This window comes from Podarcis vaucheri, assembly GCF_965113315.1.
Source record: "Podarcis vaucheri genome assembly, chromosome: 4".
Classification (NCBI taxonomy): Eukaryota; Metazoa; Chordata; class Lepidosauria; order Squamata; family Lacertidae; genus Podarcis; species Podarcis vaucheri.
The window spans coordinates 55,117,233-55,137,102 of NC_138762.1; the positions used below are offsets into that span (position 1 = coordinate 55,117,233).

A 19,870-nucleotide genomic window follows, 5' to 3' on the forward strand; every position below is an offset into this window, starting at 1 on the left:
CCATTTTAATGCCCATTTACCTAGTTTGTTCTTAACCTCTTGATGTAATCAGCAAGCTTGGCCATCTCACCGTTTACCCTAACTCCAGCTCACACTTAGTTTAATAATAGGAATCTGCCCTACATTTTTCATGGTGAAGACAGATAGAAACCATTCAGCTTCTCTATAGTCTGCTTGTTTTCCTTTACCACACCTCTGACTCCCTTGTCATTCAACTACTTCCCTAGCTGGTTTCCTGCTAATAGTGTATTTAATTACATTTTTTTGTTCTTTCCATTAGTGTTCTTAGCAACGTACTCCTCAATTAATTGTTTTTAATGTCTGCTTGCATTTATTTTGAGGAAGTTTGTGCTCCTTTTAGTTCTCCTCAAGACTTATGTTTTCTTGCCTCCAATAACTTCCTCAACTCTTAAAAACACTGTTAGCCACCTGGCCTGAGTGGTACCTTTCCTGATCTGTGGTATATATTCTAGCTGAGCTTCTTTAATGTGGTTTTGAATAACTTCCATGCATTCTGGAGTTATTTGATCCTCTTTGCTTTCCCTTTCAACTTCCTCAACAAACAGAAACCAGCTGCCCTGGCAGAAAGGTACTTACAAGGGAAAAAACCCAAGTGACTCTTTCAAATGAGCTGAATCACAAGGCACAGAGAAACGCAAAATACCTGAAGTCATTACCAGCAGGACCTGGGAAAAAGCTCTTCTGACCCTAAAGCACAGGCAATTCAACACTCTCATACAATTATTATTATTTTATTATTAAATTTGTATACCGCCCTATACCTGCAGATCTCAGGGCAGTTCACAACAAAATCATAACATAGAAACACAAAATACATAATAAAAAAATGAGAAAAACTCAATAATCTTTCCCCCTCCCCAACACATTTTAAAAGGGCATTCATTGGATGTTAATCAGCCAAAGGGAAGTGTAACTGGGCGTATCTGCATTCCACTCAGGATCCTGTCCCTAGTTCCTAATTTCTTATAGCAGGGCTACACAACATGTGATACAAGAACCAAAAGTTTGATAAAGCTCCTGTTTATTCTGCCTATCTAGGACTGTGAAAGCATCAGGGCATGATTGGTGGTCTCTGTTTGACTTGGTAGATCACAGGTTGGGCGGGTCTGTCTGAGAAGAGTGGGGTGAAAAGAAACAGCCAAATGTAAAAGCAACTCCTTCCTAACTTCTACCAGCCTCAACCAATGCAAACTTAGTTGACAGGAGGGTCCAGTTTAGGAGACCACCTGGAAGGGATGGTTTCTCACCTCTGTCTGAGGCATAATAAAGCAGAACGGCATCAGACCATAGAACAGACTCTGGGGTTTCCCAGATGTTCAGAGATCAGGAATGCTTCATTGGAGCCTGGAGGCCACTGTCACTTCACAGCAAAAAGGGCTTGAACCACATTTGGAAAAGGAGTCCTGTTGTGTCCTTCGGTAAAAGTCTTTAATAATGGACAAGATGGCAGGGGATGAAAGGAAAAGGAACTCTAATGCCTTTCCTTGCCACCCAATTCATCACTGAGCTTGCTGTGTTTGCAGAGGGCAGAGCAAGGTCAGGTCAGCTTCTCTGCTTGTGAGATGAATTAGTAGGGTGTGGATTTCTGTGACCCGCCCCCCCCCCATTCTGTCATATGACCAGGAAACAGTAGCCAACATGCAGATTCCGCATGTTTTATTCTTCTTGCCTTGGGGTTCTTTTAATTGGGAGAAGTTACAGAAACACACTGCCCCTTTCTCCCAAAGCCTGTAGTGCCTACTCATGTATTTTGCTCAGCCATGTGCCAAGCCACTTCTTTGCCTCTCTTCAGATGTAACAGAAAGCCATAGTTGAAAGTCCTTGACCTTAACGATAAGGTGAGATTTTCATACTCTCACAGTTATAGAACACATAAGACGTGTTAATGTTTTCCAGGAATTCACAAACAAAATATTTATATAGAAGAAAGTAAACGGAAGCACTCGGGAATTCAAGTGGCCCTAATAAACCCAGCCATTAACAATCAGCATAGTCCCACTGTGGCTTGTTTCTTTGCCACACTGTAATGTGACCAAATGTCACATGTTGAGAAGATTAATGGGGTTCAATGCTGTATAGTACAAATAATGTTTACAAGGCATTTTTCATTGCCAAAGAAAACAGCAACATTATACTAATTAGTATACTCACTCTCCAACACAACACCAGCAATTTCCCTCCCAACAGGTAGAAACTCCTTCTTGATCTTGATTTCTGACAAAAGCTAAGTCAAATAATGGTTAGAATGCCTACTGTAAAGAATGATAAATGTTGAGTACATATTAGTACAGTAAAATGCTATTACGGCCTCCCACCAAACATTTAATGGCAGATTAATACAGGATAGTCCAGTAAGGCTGAAATCATACACACATTTTTCTTGAAGTAAGTTCCACAGGAACTTAGAGTAACATGATGATACTAACTTGACTGTGCTATGAAACCCCAGGTCTTTACAGTTACCATGTTCTGTCTTCTCTATGTACAAAAATGATTAAAAAATGATTTAGTAGTTTAGTTATTTATCTAATTATTGAAATGCTATGAAAATGTCACATACAACATCCTTCGCTTTTAATAATTTTAATAAATCATATCATAATGGCAGTAACACCTGGCAAAAGCCTTAATTTTCCTTGCTTTGTTCCCCTCTCTATTTTATTTCTTCTTCAATACAAGATAAAACGGTTCATGTTATGGGCAGGCCAGATACCCATCTAAAGCAAAAAAACCCTGCACTAACAAATAAAAGAAAAATCACACATAAATCTGTTTTTAATTTTTAAATTATGTATTTTTTTTTAAAAAGCATAGTAAGCTAGAGAAGTTCTAAGAGGCAGGTAAATGTAGTAAGGCAGGTCTTTATGCTGCACACATTTGTATACTTAGCACAGCACACTAGCTCTAATCCCAGAAGCGATGGGGTACATGTTGTCCAACTGATTTCTTCAACTATGGGACCATAGAACTAACCAGCGTACCCGAGGGGGTGCTTAGCTTTAAGTGTGGGCGGATAGCATTCACTTAAGCCTCTATTAGAGCCAATTTATATGCAGTCCTGGGAATGGCGCTTGATCCAGCCTCTACATGGTAGCTGAAGGAGGCATAACACGTAGAGCAAGGATCATCCTTGCAATTATCATTCATAATGTGGAGAATCTCCACACCAACAGCAAACATTTGTAGAAGTGGGACACAAACTTTGCTGAAAACAAGGACAATTCACTGTCAACTGTGTCTATTGTGTGGGCCAACTCTAACAGGGACCCCCCCCCCCCAGTAATGGCTGTAGTGCAGGGGTCAGCAAACTTTTACAGCAGGGGGCCGGTCCACTGTACCTCAGACCTTGTGGGGGGCCGGACTATATTTTGAAAAGAAAAAAAGAAAGAAAGAATTCCTATGCCCCACAAATAACCCAGAGATGCATTTGAAATAAAAGCATACATTCTACTCGTGTAAAAACACGCTGATTCCTGGACTGTCCGTGGGCCAGATTGAGAAGGCGATTGGGCCTGATCCAGCCCCCGGGCCTTAGTTTGCCTACCCATGCTGTAGTGGTATGGAAGCCAGCCATTTGGGTCTTAGAACCCCCTCCTTCATTTATACTACTGTTTTACATAGTTGAATAAGGTAGATTTCAGTAAAAGGTGATCCTTTAGTTGAAAAGAGGCACCTTATATAAATAGCAGTTACTTTGACTGTTGGACCAACATACTACTTGTAAGTAACTTCCACTGAGCATTGTTGACTTCCTTGTAAATAAACGTATAGAGAGTTACGCTGTAAATTATAAGGGTGCCTCTGTTACCTTATGCCAGAGATGGGAATGTGTGGCCCTCCAAATGTTGTTGGACCTCAACTCCCCCCATCCTATGCTGGCTGGAGATCATGGGAGTCAGAGCCCAACAACACTTGGCGGGTCACAGGTTCACCACCCCTGCCTTATGCAAACAAAACTGCCACCAGAATGGGTTAACAGCATTTTGATGTACTTGAATCAAAGAGCAGGTTCATAGGTTCTACTTTCTATGAAGTAAAATAATACAAGTACCTTATCATTGATCCGACTTAGAGCACAGGCTTTCACTTGCACTTTCACATAGTTGTCTCTTGTGACAGGAAGGTTATCCTACGATTGAATTGACATAATTCACCCACTATAGGATATGTAAGTATGTCACAAGTAGGTATTTCAGCTTAACTGGTTTTGCGGATAGAGTTCTTCCCTTCCCCTAGATTATAGTGAGAAAGGTAGCTTAGCGGTAGAGCTTTGTATACAGGAAGTCCCAGATTCAACCTCCTGCATTTTCATGTAGGGCTGGGACTCAACCCCGTGTGAAATCCTGGAAAGCTGTTGCCCATCAGTGTAGACACTACTTAGCTAGTGAGGCCAATGATATGACTCAGCAAAGCAGCTTCCTCTGTTCCTATGAACTGTGTTGCAATCCTACCCTGCAAAGTTTTAAAGCTACTTAGAAGATTATGTACGAGTTACGTCTAGTAACAAGACTTTAGTAACAATACATAGAATGCAACACACACACAAATGAACTAAATTCTATGGAAATCTTATGCAGAGTTCTTCTGATTCAGGCAGTTAACTCAAAGTTTCCAAGTCACTTTCCTCTTTGAGAAGGAAGTGAAAAAGTGACCTTATAATAAATCCAGGAAAGGGATGCTGTACTATATGCAATTATTACAACGGGTTGTAAATTATAAATAAGTAAAAAAAAACTTTTACAATTCTGATTATACGTCTGATGTTCTTTTCTCCATCTTAGGCTCCAATCATGAACACAGACATAAATAAGGTTGCTCTGTCAGTCAAAAGTGGAATGCATGTTTTAATATTTCTGGTTCTGAAGCTATTTTCTCATGTATTTTGTTAACTGGATTGAGAAGCAAATTTTAAAAACCCAGTTACTGAACTCAGATGTTTCAAAGTTAAAAAAGGTAATTTGTTTGTTGTATAATTTCCCCACTTTGAAAAGCTTTAAGTCAAATCTGAGTCTTTCTTCATAACTCACGGCCAACCCATAGTTTGACAACCAGGGCTGTTGTTCAGGCTCACACTCTGAGTCCTCACATAGTCCACTTTCTCATGTCATGATTTAGGCAGACCATAGTTTATAATTAGGTCTGAACCAGACAAATTATGGTGTGTTCAAACTATAGTTCACCTGCATGCAGCACTTGGAAATCCACTTCAAAGTATGACTTCTAATTCTGCCTAAATACAGTTTTATGCTAACCAGGAAGGAAGGAAATCTAAGCATGAGACATAAAGTGGAGCAGGCAAGTCCAAAGCACACCCCAAAGGCCAAACCATGGGTTGGCCATTATAAGTCCACTGAGATGGGATGGCATTTAGATGTAATGCTAAACCATGGTTCAGAATTACAAGAATAAGTCTAGAAGTCTCTTCTGGAGCTAGTGCAAGGAGTGGAAGTTTCTGCTATTGTTTTAGGTTAACTTTAGCTTAGCTGTTTAGCTTAAACAGAAAACTGTGGTTCATCTTAACACTTAGCTGTATCAAGACATTTTATAAACTATAGTTTGAAGTTGGCTTCTTTCAACTAGCCACAGTTTGTCCAAGATCACATGAGATGGCAAGCTGTAATTATTCTAAAACAAATTATGGCATCACATATTTTAGATGTGTATGCAGTCTTATATTTCTTTAAGCAAATAACTTACCTTTTCCAGGAAAACAAAAGTGGGCTCTTCTCCAGATGAATTCTGCTGCCAATATAAGCCTTTCATTCCGACCTTTAAAATATAGAGTGGGAAATGAAATACCTAAATACGAATTTAGGCCAATATCTAACTCATCAGTTCTGCTAACACAAGCACTTTGAACTTAGCAATTAAACTTCCTCTCCCTCTCCTTGTGCCCCTGTCCCACAAATCTGCTCTGGAGCGTTGCAGGAAAACCCAGAACAAATTTCCTGTTATAATATTGTACTATTATCCATTAGAAAGATGCGTCACCTCATAACATCAGCTCCACAGAAAAATTATGCTTCTGATTATGCCCCGATAGCTCAGTTGGTAGAGCATGAGACTCCTAATCTCAGGTTCGAGCCCCATGTTGGGCAAAACTTTCTTGCATTACAGGGGGTTGGACTAGATGACCCTTGTTGTCCCTTCCAACCCTACAATGATTCTATGATTGAGCAATACAAGCAACATTTTTCTTATTGGAAAAGCCTGCTTTAGTAATGTAAGTCTTGATCAGCAATTATCAATGAACCCTGATAAACTTCTAAGTACCGGTAACTCAAAGGTTCTTCCGATCACAGTTTGAAAAACATTTACCTGTTTCTTTTAATTTCCTTCCCTAATTCAAAGATACTTCATGAATATACATTGACTTCTTAACCATGGAGTAGTTTATTACATCACAGCACGCTGGGTTTAGTTCTGAGAAATCTAAGAAAGAAACTCATTTACTAGCTTTAGGGATAAATCACCATCTGTTTCATTTCACTCATCTGAAAAATGGGAACAACACTAAGTTGATTCAGGTTGCATTATTACACTCACTTACCAAGGAGAAAGTCTCATTGTACGTCTTAGAAAAAATATATAGGACTGCACTACAAGAAATTGAAAATTAATTGTAAAACATTTCTGTAGAATTTTACCACAAACTCAAAACTTTTTATTTTTATGATCACCATTTATTCCAACCTTTATCCAGAAGTATTTTTAGCTTGGCTAGTACCTACCATAACTGTTTTTTTTTCTTAAAAGCACAAATCCTGAAGAGCACTGAGTATATTCTAAGGTGTGCTCAGTTTGTACGATTCAATGCCCAAGTCTAGCCAACCATCTGTATAAGCATAGTTCGTCCAAAGCAAAACCACAACTCTCTGCAGACAAACGGATGCAGAAAGAAATGAAGTGATGGTATGGTATGGTACGGTACGGTACTTGAAGACTACAGTTAGGAGCAGCTTGTGATGGGATTACTAATTATCTAAAATATGCATATATACACAAGGAAATGGAAGGTGATGTATACATTGTCACACACAGCACCTAATATAATTTGTAAATCTGAATTATTAGGTTAAGATGGCCCACTTAGTAAGGATTATTTGTCTGAAACCTTTACTGTTTCTTGTGCATTTCATTCATCCTCAATCCTGTAACTCCTCAGCTTCCCTCTCACTCTTAAGCACTTCTCTGTTACTTATCCAATGTACCCTATAAAAGCACAAGAATTCTGAATAAGTGAAAAGGCAAATTTGTTGTGCATGAAAGGATATTTCTAGGTCTCAGCTGGAAATTTCTGCAGATATCCTATTTTATTCTAAGCAGGCCCATCTGGATTTTATTGGTCAATAAGATCTACCTGTGGAGCCACTCCTCTGGATTCCCCTAACCTCAAATGGGAAGTGGGCTGTGAGCCAAACAAGGCTTTTCAGTTGTAGGGTCTTGTTTTTTTCATATTTGCCAGACACTGGGCTTAATGCCTTTTCAGCACCAGGTGAAGTCCTTTCAATTTGTGCCAGCCTTTTAGACATTTTACACAATACTACTCAAAGCACATTTATTCAAAGGTTCAGCTGAGTTCCATTCAATGGGACTCACTTTCCAATTAAGTGTGCCTCTCTAAGTGAAGCGTTGCTGGTGCATTGTGTTTTGCTTTAGCAATCGCTGGCATGTTTTGGAAACTCCACTTTTAAAATTATTTTATCCTATTACTGCATTTTAGTCTATGCTTCAGCTCTATTCTGAAGAGAAGGGTATAACGTTCTCGAAATAAACCGGTGCGTAAACAAAATAAGCAGATGCCCCTACCACAGTGCCAGTACTTTACTGGGTCTCTTAAATGCAAAATTGCAAGATCTTTATTTCCCACACCACTTAAAGGGAAGGATATGAGATGAGCAATAGCTGCAGGGAACCTCCCGAGCTCAGGAACCTCGCCCTTCTTTAGCAAGACTGAAAGTAAGTGAGGATCCTGAACAGCTACGGGAGGTCAAAGAAGGGCGGCTGCAGGTCCCGAGGGCTGAAGGCGCCACAAAGATCAGCGCTGCTCTGCTCGCTCCCTCTGCCTCGCGCGCCCAGCCCCTTGCCCCGCAGAAGAGACCCGGGTGGTTGCCATGACAAACCCATTACCTCTTCTTAGGCCCCTCTCTCTGATTCTCGCGGGAGCGCGAATCCTAGCTTGGAAAGCCTTAGAACGGAGCAGCGCAGAAACGCAGATCCCAATTGGCCAAAACGGCTGCCACTCTATACGGGGGGGCGGGGGACCGAGGGAAAAACGAGGGGAGCGCTCCGGAGCGGCGCGCTCTAATAGCTTATCGACGGGAGTTCCTGGCCTGCTAAAACTGCAATTCCCAGCAAGCTTTGCAGCACGGGTTGCCTCATTGGTCCCAGCATGCAGCGCCTCTCCAATTACTGAGTGGGCAATAAAAAGCCGTACTAGGCGTGTGAGAGGCAGAATAAGGATGGGAGGCAGGTCAGCTTCGCCGCGGTCTCCTTTCAATAAGCATGACTTTCGAAACACCAGGCGTGCTTCTTTCTCGTCACGTCCAGCCTCGCTCGGTTCCCCTTCGTTCACACAATTTCTATCGGCCCGTGCGAAACTTGCGTGCCCTCCTCGGCTCTCCCCTCACCTCGCGCCCTTGGGCTTATCTCCTCTTTCCCAGAGCGCGCTTTCGGCGACCAACTCGGCGGAATGCTCCCCTCTCCTAATGGTGGCTGGGCGCGTCTGTCATCGGGAGAGGGGTGGGATCTGCGGGCTGGGCGAGGGCTTGGTTGGCTGCTTCAGGATTTGCGCCTCTCTTCGGGTTGCGCAGTCAGGCGGCGGGTGTGCGAGAGAGGGAGAGCCGGGCAGGTCGCTCCTCTCTCTTTCCCTCTCTCCGCCCACACGCGCCTCCCCCCCCCCACCCCACTCCGCCCGAGACAGCGGCGGGGACTCTGAGGCGGCGGCGGTTAGAGCAAGAGCAGACGCGGGCGGGGATGGTGCGTCTCGGGGAGGCGGTGGCCTTTGCCGCTGCCACCGCTGCCGCGCCGGCTGCTGCTGCTGCTCCTGCCGCCCCTCCGTCCTTGCTGTGGGGGTGAAGAGGACACCCGAGACCCGACAGAGATGAGGTAGCGGCGGCGGAGGGGACCCGTGGGCCAAGGGGCTCGGCAACGGGCAGGGCGAGCCCGGGGGGTCACCCTGGTGAGGGGAGCGCAGGCGCGCTGGGGAGAGCGAGGCGGGGAGGGACCCCTCCACCAGCCCCAGCGCACGCGCGCGGCCCTCTCGCCCTTGTTCGGTGGCCCCGCATTCGCCCCCGCCGCCTGCCCTGTTGTTATTCCTGGTTGGCGACCCGTTTTCCCTCCCCCCCCTGTATGATTTTTGTCCCCGTTCTTCTCTCCCTCAGTCCATCCCATTGCCTGGCCCACCCCCCTCCATTGCCCGGCGCCCCTCTCTCCTCCCAGGCGCCTCCCGCCCGAGAGGAGGGCGATCCCTGGCCATTGACCCGGGAGTGTGCGCCGGGAGCTCTTCGCCGTGATTCCTTTTTTAAAAATCTCTCCTAATGCTGGTCTTCTGGCGCCGACAGCGGCGCCTTTGATTTCGTCTCCTGCTCCGATCTTTTTGACTCTTATTTCTTAAGAGGTGGGGAATATATATGTATATTATATAGCAAGCAGAAGGGAATAAGTGTGCGGGGTGATGAGCGGGCTCTCCTTGTGGGGGGTGGGGAAGAGAGAGCTTATTTATGCCCGGCTCGGGCAAACGAGATTGCCTTGCCTGCAAAAGCAGCCGACGTCTTTGTCGTGCCTGTTTTAACAAACACGCTCTCGCTCGTGTCTGTTTTAACAAACTCGCCGGTAGACTGTCGGTGCGAAGAGATGCAACGAGAATCCGAGGTGGAGCATGCAGAAGTAACTTATACAGTAGTGTCCCTGGCTGAGATTGCTGCGCGTGGGCAGCCATGGTTTCCAAAGAGGAATCTCCGTTAGTGACATTTTCCGACTAAAAAAAAGTGTCTGGATTTTTGCCTTGCACTTTCTAGCCCATGCACCTTTTTTTGGCCTTCACAGCCCTGTAATGAAGGAAACATGTCCTCCACTTCAAAGATTGGCATTTAGCCTTGGAAGAAGCAAGGTCTTTATCACGTCTGAGTATAACAGCAACATTTATTTGATTACATTTGTACCTATAGGCAGTCTTCATCTTGGATGTGTTTTCCTCATAGGAAATTGACTACTGAGAACAAACTGCTTACCAGTAATACTATATAAAATAATTTCATCTGGAGTAAGTGTTCAGTAATGAAACAGCCATGAAAATGTGACATAGTGACTTCTTGCTCATAGCCATCCTTCACAAACAGTTTTTTGGCTGCTTGTTAAAGACAAATACTGTATATCCAGTTCAGTTTATTATGCTTGAGGCTAAGACCAAGGAAATAGTTAAATTCTTAGATCTCTTATGAAACTGTGAGCTCCTTTGGCAGGATTTAAGATGTCAGTATGATGCTGAAGTCCAAATAGATAATTAGTTGGATATTAATACTCTAATCAAAGATCTGGGATTTATAGAGCATCCCAAATTAAATACAGTGGTACCTCTAGTTATGAACTTATTTCGTTCTGGAGGTTCGTTCTTAACCTGAAACTGTTCTTAACTAGAGGCGTAGGGCTTCTTGCTTCTGCTGTGCTGTCAGCACATGATTTCTGTTCTCATCCTGGGGCAGAGTTCTCAACTCGAAGTAACTCTTCCAGGTTAGCGGAGTTTGTAACCCGAGGTGTTTGTAACTTGAGGTACCACTGTACTTATAAACAATAGTGTGTTGCAAAATGTTAAAAGCTATATCAGAGTGAATAGCAGAATCACAGTATGCTCTAGTCTAGAGGCTGGCTGTTGAGAGGTACTACCTAGCTTCCCAATTGACACATCCCAGCAATGATAAAAGAGAAATATGTACAGAACCTGCTGGGAGTTTGCTTAATGTGATAGTAAATTAACATCCCTCCCACACATCTCAACGTAGCCCTCCAGGAAATTTTTTTTGACAAGGGCTCTTAATAGTTGGTTTAACCCTTATATTCTTAGTATATACTTTGTAGAAAATATTGAGGGGAAAATAGATATTGGAAAGTTAAATATAATAGCAATGGAATCTGAAAAACAAGGCAAACAAGAAGGCATGTTCGTTGGTTAAGAAATGACTGTGGTAGCTTAGTGATGGGAAAAATGAGAGAAAAATTAAATTCTCCATTTTCTATCTTTGATACTGATGGCATGAAAAATATTTTTGAACTAAATAGGTGGAAATAGTAAAACATAGACCAAGCATTAGGAAAGCCTATTTGCAAGAGTGGTACAGGATACTTGGCAAGATTTCAGAATTTATATAGCTGCTGTACTGCTAAAGCTTGGGTGGCTTACAGGAAGTTAAAGCAAATATAAAATTATATTAAAATAGCTGTAACATACAGTAGAGTAAGATTCATTCATACCATAAAATACATTTAAAAGATCTAAAAGGCCCAAACGGATCATATAGCATCAAAAAGAATGCAGGAATAGTGACTGGCCAAGTTCTTCAGAGAGGGAATTAAGAGGCAGAGTGCCTTGATTGAGGGGACACTAAATTTGGTCACCACCTACCTTCTAATGACTAGGACCAGTAACCTAATGCCAAGCCAGATCAATCGTAGGAGGAGGAGATTCTTTAGATTCTCTGTTCCCAAGTTGTTTAGTACTTCAAAGGTTAAAACCAACACGTGACATTGTCCCATGAAAAGACTGAGAGCTGGTGTCTGGCTGTCTGAGAATTGGAAGTTCCATGCACCTAATTCAGTTAGGAAACCTGTTCCTGTATTTTGCATATAGTTCCAAAGTGGTTCTCAAAAGCAGCTCCTTGAACAATACATTGAAGTACTTTAAATAAGCTGTCAACAGAGCATTGATAACAGCATTTTTTCATTGAACATTTTTCACAAAACAGGTTAATATACAGTATTGGTATAGAAAGGAGTACCGTGGTACCTCGGGTTACAGACGCTTCAGGTTACAGACTCCGCTAACCCAGAAAAAGTACCTCAGGTTAAGAACTTTGCCGGTGGCGGCACAGCGGCAGCGGGAGGCCCCATTAGCTAAAGTGGTACCTCAGGTTAAGAACAGTTTCAGGTTAAGAACGGGCCTCCAGAAAGAATTAAGTTCTTAACCCGAGGTACCACTGTAACTGAGATTCATACATGATTATTCTAAAGTCATGTATTGGAACTTGCAACACAATCCACACAGCCTTTTCTGTGGCTACCTTGCCCCTTCTTTGATGGCCTCCTCTTACATTATGTCAATACTTAACTTCTTAGGAAGTTATTTGAACTCTAGCAGCTTTGATGAACTCTGGTTTTTTCCTATTTGACTCTTCGGAGTGTATTTAGTCTGTTTGAGAGTTTTTATTAAAAATGTATCAAATGAGGAAATTGAATTACATTCAAAAAATATATTTGTAGCTGCTAGTTTAGATCTAGATGAGGTCAGTTGCCATTAGAGCTCACTGAAATGGTGAGAAAAGTTAGTCGTGACTAACAGGGCATGAGTTAAATGACAGTCTGGGTTCAACTGTCTGCTTTTAATTGAGATGTGTATTTGTGTGCAGCTTCTTTGACTTGTTTTTGACTGCTTATATCTTTTTACTGTTTTTTATTTGCTTTGAAATTTTTGGAAAATGGGATAGAACTTATTTTAACTTACATTTCTATGCATGTTTATTCGAAACTAAGTATTCAGTAAAGACAAGGATTGTGATCCTAGTCTTTAGGATTTATGTTTAGATTTATAGACTGAATTACTGCTGGAGGTGTCTAAATCTTGTGAGTTTGCATGTATAATGCATGTGCATAGTAGCATACACTGACATACACGTTACTGAAAGCCTATTTTTCCTCAGTTTCTGAAACTTAAGGAATAATAAAGGAGAATGCATGCTTGTTGTTTCTGTGGTTTATAGCAAAGTATTACTTTTTAAATAATTCCAACTTCCAGATCTGGTAGTTCAAAAATTGTGTGATTAAAATACTGGTAGAAACATTACAGTACAGTCATACTTTGGGTTGAAGTAGCTTCGGGTTGAGCATTTTTGGGTTGCGCTCTGCGGCGACCCGGAAGTAACGGAACGTGTTACTTCTGGGTTTTGCCGCATGCGCAGATGCTCAAAATGACGTCACGCACATGCACGGAAGCGGCAAATCGCAACCCGCTCCAGAACAAATCCTGTTCGCATCCAGGGGTACCACTCTATCTCAACACTTCTGTGTAACTAAAAGTGGGACTGTAGTTTCGTCTAGATATAAGGGAAAGCTGCCAGTGGCATGTGGAGGAAATACTTATTTCTAGCGAGGCAGGCAAAAAGATGGAAATGGTCTAACTTAAAGGCCTCTTTAATTCAAACCATAGAACCATTGGCATTTAGGCTCAAGCAGCTCACAAACCGTTCGAGCTTGTATGATTAGTACTTGTATGCTCTCACTTTGGCAGTTTTACAGCAGTCATGTTTTCACACAGATGAGCTGTTTGAGAACAATTTCACCAGTGTATTAAGCCCAGAATCTTTGCTTCAGAGTTAACAGACAAAGTGTTGCTTAAAACTGCAGTTAAAGGAATTGATTGTTTTAGAGTCTCTCTTTAGTTGTACTCTAGTTGGACATTAGCTTTTTCCAGGTTTACTTGATAAATCTTCAAATGTCTGTTTTTTGCAAGCTTTTAAAGAAGTAATACTTTACTCAGAGCTATGTTTCATAGGAATCAATAGGGGATACCTATAAGTAAATAAATGAAGCTCAGGGTTGGGATGCCAGTAAATAGATCTAGAAAACAGCTAATAATTGAGACTGTGGTCCAGGCCAGATGTGATAAAACAAGCTACATCGAATGAGCCACAATGTTAAGCCAAGGTTTGTTCTTGGTTTTCCAATCATAGCTTGTTTGAACAGAATATACTCTGATCCCAACATACCAAACATTTCTAACTTTGTTTATTAGCATTTAGCTACACATTTCTGTTTTTCCAGTAAAATTCTCTAAGCATACCTTGATTGTCTGCATATATATGAAGCTAATTATGAAATATTTATTAGATGTATATGGCTTCACTTCTATATTATAGTACAAATATCTGTCTGACCTTTATCTGAGGATAAGTTCTTAAGACCTTGTTCTTGAGACAGCTTTCTAAAGGTGAATTGTGAGTCTGAGATGAATTTGGCAAGGTTCCTAAGACGTCATTAGACTTGTAACTGACCATTCCCATATACAAATTTTATGTCTGCAGCAGCTTCTGGTTAAGAATGTTAACCTTTTGCAATGCAACTTAATGGCAAAGGCTAATTATGAAAAGCTTAAAATAACTTAAAGCCTTCATGCTCAATTAGAAGTAGTAGTGACTACTGCTTGAATAGTAAAGTACCTTGGTATGTAGCTTCTGATCCTTGTTCTTTCTTTGACTTTGATAAAGTGAAAATAAATGAAGATTCTAGCTTCAAAATGGGAATGACAGCTATTATATTAACTATCATAATTGCTATTATGCTGTTGATTCGCTCCTGTGAGTGGGAGCATCCCTGAGCATAGCATAACATTTTTTAATTTCAGATTTCTTTTAGACTTGGGTTGGATTCTAATTTCATTTTCCATGGATGAAAAGATTCCTTCGTCTATGTATGGCTTTTGAATCCAGTGGAGGGATCCTGCTGATGGAAGTGGAGACTATTTTTGCTAATCCCTGTTTCCCCTACACAGACCCCCTTCCACACACATCATGTGGGTGGCCAGAGTATACTGGCTTTCAACTCTGCAGTCCGTAAGCAACCTTTACTTATCCTTCTCCACTAAATGCTTCTCTTGACATAAAAGCCAGCATCCTTGCACACCTTTTTGAATGTTTCATTAGTGTAAAAAATACGAAGAGCACATGTAAAATGTTTCAACATAAAAAATTCATAGTGCCCTATAAAGGCATCCATTTTGAGCAGATGCAAGTGTTATGTGAATATTGTATTTGATCTGGAAAAGACATTTAATGACCATTATGCATGGGGGTTCCATTCCCGGCCACTACGTCCATCAGCGGAGTGCATATAAGCATGCGCTGTTCTGCCCCCATTCCACCCATTTAGTGACGTTTTTGGGTTACTTCCAGGTTTGACTGTGAGTCATTCAGACACACATTAATCAGTTGTTGACTATATGGCATATGTTGGCAGAAGGAAAAGCCCTGCATTGGGCAGACATAAATCAAAAGAAAATTCTCAAGAAAATTCCACTTACCATTCATCCTATATCTGAGGATAAGTTCTGCACTGTGGATTAGTGGCTTCCATGTCTAGGAATTGGGTATGAGAGTTGTTTTAGGGAGGATTATGCCCCCTCTGAAAGATCAGGTATTTAGTTTGAGGGGAGTATTCTTGGATTCCACCTATTGCTGGAAGCATAAGTTTCCAAATCCAGCTGGTTCTCCAACTAAGGCTCTTCCTAGAAAGGGGTAGCTTGGCCACTTTGCTTCATGCTATAGTAATTTTCTATATGGACTACTGCAGTTCATTCTACATGAGGCTGCCCTTGAAGATTGTTCAGAAGCTGCAGCTAGTACAATACGCAGCTGTGGGGATCTTATTGGGTCTCTTACCTAGAGACCATATTTCATCAGCCTAGAAGCATTTGCAGTGGCTGCCAATTAGCTGTCAAGTCCAATTCAAGGTTTTAGTTTTGACATATAGAACCCTATATGGCTTTATCTGAGAGACTGTCACCCAATATTAACTGACCCAGGACTTGAGACCTGCTCTTTCGGCTTGTCAGTAGTGCCATCAGCAAGGGCTCTTAAGGAAGCAAGCCACCTCATCTGTAGCATTCCCCTCAGAAATTTGGCTGGCACCAACTTCGCTTGGTTTTAGGTACTAATTGAAAATGTGTTTTTGTGGGGGGGTTTTTGGTTAGGCTCCTGATGGATAAATACTTGGTCCACAGAATATAGTGACTATATGGTTTTAATGGGTTTTAAGAGCAGAATATAAATTATAAACATTCAGTTTGAAGAGATTGCAAGGAGCATTGCATCTTATTTAAGGCTGAATTGCGGTTGCTTTTAAAAACATATTTTGTTGCATATGTAAAGGAGAACTGGTAATCATAATGAATATTTAAACTACTGTGATACTGTTTGAAAATCTGTAGCTGTGTAATGAGATCAGTAGCTGTATAATAAATCAAACCAATGTAGTGATAGTGCTGAATATTTAAACTATACATTGTTATATTGGCTAGTTTGTGTTAGCAAGCTTGCGTTTAGATTTGTTTTATTTAAAATTGTACCCTGCTTTTTAAGGAACTTCCTCCACAGAGCAGTTATTATCTCATATATATAATTCTACTTATTCTGACAATAAAGCATTCAAAATTCAGTACAACTAATCAATATATCAGCAGAAAATATATATCAGCAATATATCAGAGTGCAAAAATTGAATAGAAAACAATGCAAATAATAAAAAACAGCATTAAGACTAACAAGGATTAAAAACTGCAGACATCAACATATTTTCAGAGGGTATGAAGGTTATAAAGGAGGAAGAATTCAGCTGTCTGCTTTCTAAATGCTTTTCATATGCGTAAGGCTGAATAGATGCTGTGTAATCTGACTTTCAGCCTAGCATGTCAACAATCTTTAAAATGTAAAGCTTCTTTTAATTGTATTCAGTTTCATGTTCCCTAAAATATAACTTATATGGGCAAACTAAAGAAATGAATTCTTGATGGTAAATGTTCTGTATTTTGCTGTAATTAAATAAAAGCACTTCCCAACCCTGCAAATGCATGTAATCTTAGTTGGGTTGTCTGAAGTTTAAAGGAGATCAGGTGACCAGTCCTACACATCTATAACATCTGATATCTCTAATTAAAATATCCACAAAGAGGAGGCAAACAGCTTATGTCTCATTTACAAGATAAATCAGTTTAAGAAGGCAAGCATAATAGCTTTGCCAAGTCCATATTGTTGAAAATAGGAGTATCTATCTTAAGGCAATTATTTGTGCTAAGTGTACAGTATGGAAGAATTAGACACTTGCTCGGAATGAACTACAGTTTAATTGTAGTGTTCAGCTCCCTTTATTTCAGCAGACATGGGCTTTCTTGGTAGTAAATACCCCATATAGACCATGTAATTAATACCCTATGTAGGTAGCTAATGCATTTTTTCACATTTATATTTTTAAAATGCAGTGTCTGTATACATAGGATATAAAATACATAGTCTATATAGAATATATATTATGAAGAAAGCTGGTAATATTAATTACATTTGAATGATATTTCACAAATTACTAAAGATCACCACAGAATTTGATTATAAACTGGTTATAAAAGAACTATATTCTGGCTGCTTTAATCTTTTTGGTGTCTGAATTTATTTCACATGTAAAACATAGAATTTGGGTTAATTATATTTGAAAGTAAAGTTGTGCTGGAAACCAATTTGGACCAGATGAAGTATATCTCTAGATAATGGTTTTCAGTAATTGAATTAAAGCTTCATTTATATGGCACTTTTGTGGCTTCTCAAGGTAGAGTTAGACCTTATGAATGATGCAAAAACTTTAGCCTTGTTCTACATTTGCTCCTATAGTGTCTAGCTGTAAAGAGTGATAGTGTGTGTGGTTTCCCTGCTCTGTTTTATTGATTGGAAGGATGGGGAATGTTGAAAGATTCAACACAGATAAAAGAAAATACTTCTTCATTCAGCATACACTTAACTTCGGAACTTGCTCCCACATGAGGCCACCAGCCTAGATGGCTTTAAAAGATAAGACAAATTCATGGAGGAGAGGGCTGTTGCTGGACACTAGCCATGATGGCTATTCTCTGCCTCCACACTTGGAGTTCATAATGCTTCTGTGTATCAGTTACCAGAAACCACAGGAGGGCAGGGTGCTCCCCTTTGCTCGAATCCTGCTTAGTAGTGGCTACTAAGAGAACAGGATGGTGGACTAGGTAGGCCTTTGACCTGATCCAGTAGGCTGTTCTTACATTTTGCCTTAACCACAATATGTAGCTAATGTTTGCTCCTGGCTCCTTAAAGCTTGGTTCTGTTCTCCATATTCTGTGCGTTTAGATTTGATGAGCTTTGCTTTGCATGCATATGTAGTGTTTCACCTCTGGGCAGGAGCTACTTTGGCTGGAAGGCTTGTACACCTCTCTTCTGACATGGCCAGGAGAGAAAGGGTGTTTTTTTACTTTTGAGGTGTGCTTGGTTTGAGTTATAAATAAGGGCTCATTTGCATGTTTCATTGTATTGGAGTTTCTGAACCATCTTCAGAGGCAGCCCCACAGGGTTGCAGTAATCTAACCTAGAGAGTACCAGAGCATATACAACAGGAGTTAGGCTGTCCCTGTCTTCCAGATAGGGGCACAGCAATACTTTTTGCTTACTGTATTGCTTACTGTAGGAATGGCAGAGCTAGTGCTTTCCCTGCGCTGTTCTACCATCTGGATCTTGTGTGTTGGTTTATAAATGATCCACAGTTCAGCTGACCCATCGTTTTAAGCTGCTGAAGACTCATGCTTAGTTGTTAGAAGCACATGTGATGGCTCTGTGCCTGAAACAGCTTAGAAGCTATTGGTTTGCTGAAGAATTGTGTTTCATTAAGCAGACTTCCCTTTGGATTTATGCAAGGGTAATTAAACTAATGAACTACTTGCTTATGCTGTTAATTTGCAAATCAAGGCTTTGCTTGAAAAATTGCTATAGAATCTAAAAACAAATTATTGTTCTAAAATTAAATGTTACTAAATGTTTTATTCCCAAGTTAAATGCAAGAAGTACACAGTTGTATGCACACACAACCTTCTGAAAAGTAAACATTTTGGCTTCTTCAATTAGAGTCTTGCTGTACGTATGAGACCTGTGCAGTTGTACTGTAAAGGTAAAGGGACCCCTGACCGTTAAGTCCAGTCGCGGACAACTCGGGGGTTGCTGCGCTCATTTTGCTTCACTGGCCAAGAGAGCCGGCGTTTGTCCGCAGACAGCTTCCAGGTCATGTGGCCAGTATGACCAAGCCACTTCTGGCGAACTAGAGCAGCGCACGGAAACGCCATTTACCTTCCCGCCACAGTGGAACCTATTTATCTACTTGCACTTTGGCGTGCTTTCGAACTGTTATCTTGGCAGGAGCAGGGACTGAGCAATGGGAGCTCACCCCATCGTGGGGATTCGAACCGCCGACCTTCTGATCGGCAAGCCCTAGGCTCTGTGGTTTAGTCCACAACACCACCTGTGTCCCATTACTGTGAATTTACTTCTAATATTCCTAATAAAATGCAGAAAGTTCATCTTCAGCACCAAGATGGTATCTTATGTGGATAAAGGTATTTATTTAACATTTTATATATTTAAGGTTTTTATATATCATTTAATCATTAACATTTCTAAGCAATGTACATAAAATTATATCCCAATTCCTTACAAAGAATAAGAACAGTGAAAATTCATCTCAGTCCTGAGCACTTCCTTTAAACATCTAGTGAAATAACAAAGTCTTTGCATGTGCCAGCAGTTCAGCAAAGAGGATGTCTGGCTAATCTCAGTCTGGTTAGAGTTCCACAATAATGAATGCATTTTATTTTTTTTAGCTGAATGCATAGATTCTAGTAGTTACAAGCTGTGCATTTGAGCCATGGAGGACCACCAACAAAGACTCCCCCAAGAATCATGAACTTGGCCTGGTAACTTTAGGCAGCCAGTTCAAGCCTTTAAGCACCAGTGTTACATGCTGTCAGTAGCCTGTTCCCATGATCCTCAGGGTCCCTTCCAACTCTGCAATTTTATGATTCTGT

At 41.0% G+C, this 19,870-nt stretch overlaps 2 protein-coding genes across 11 annotated transcripts in view; one reads left to right on the top strand and one right to left on the bottom strand.

The window, feature by feature from the left end:
- CRYZL1 (crystallin zeta like 1) overlaps positions 1–8,788 on the bottom strand; it is a 29,067-nt gene extending 20,279 nt beyond the window's left edge. Inside the window, exons 1-5 of one of the 8 annotated variants that reach the window (XM_082220531.1) lie at positions 8,652–8,756; positions 7,136–7,233; positions 5,719–5,790; positions 4,073–4,150; positions 2,173–2,245 (exon numbers count right to left, since the gene is read on the bottom strand). In XM_082220531.1, the coding sequence (XP_082076657.1) occupies positions 2,173–2,245; positions 4,073–4,150; positions 5,719–5,784 (217 nt within the window). In that variant the 5' untranslated portion in view covers positions 5,785–5,790; positions 7,136–7,233; positions 8,652–8,756. The other 7 variants (XM_082220534.1, XM_082220529.1, XM_082220530.1 and 4 more) reach the window with 7 other exon arrangements.
- Positions 8,789–8,952: 164 nt separating this feature from the next.
- Positions 8,953–19,870, top strand: part of ITSN1 (intersectin 1) — an 86,482-nt gene continuing 75,564 nt past the window's right edge. For 2 of the 3 annotated variants that reach the window (XM_082220484.1, XM_082220485.1), the window contains exon 1: positions 8,953–9,129. The gene's annotated coding sequence lies outside the window, so the exon portion shown is untranslated. The remainder of the gene's footprint in view (positions 9,130–19,870) is intronic. The other variant, XM_082220486.1, reaches the window with a different exon arrangement.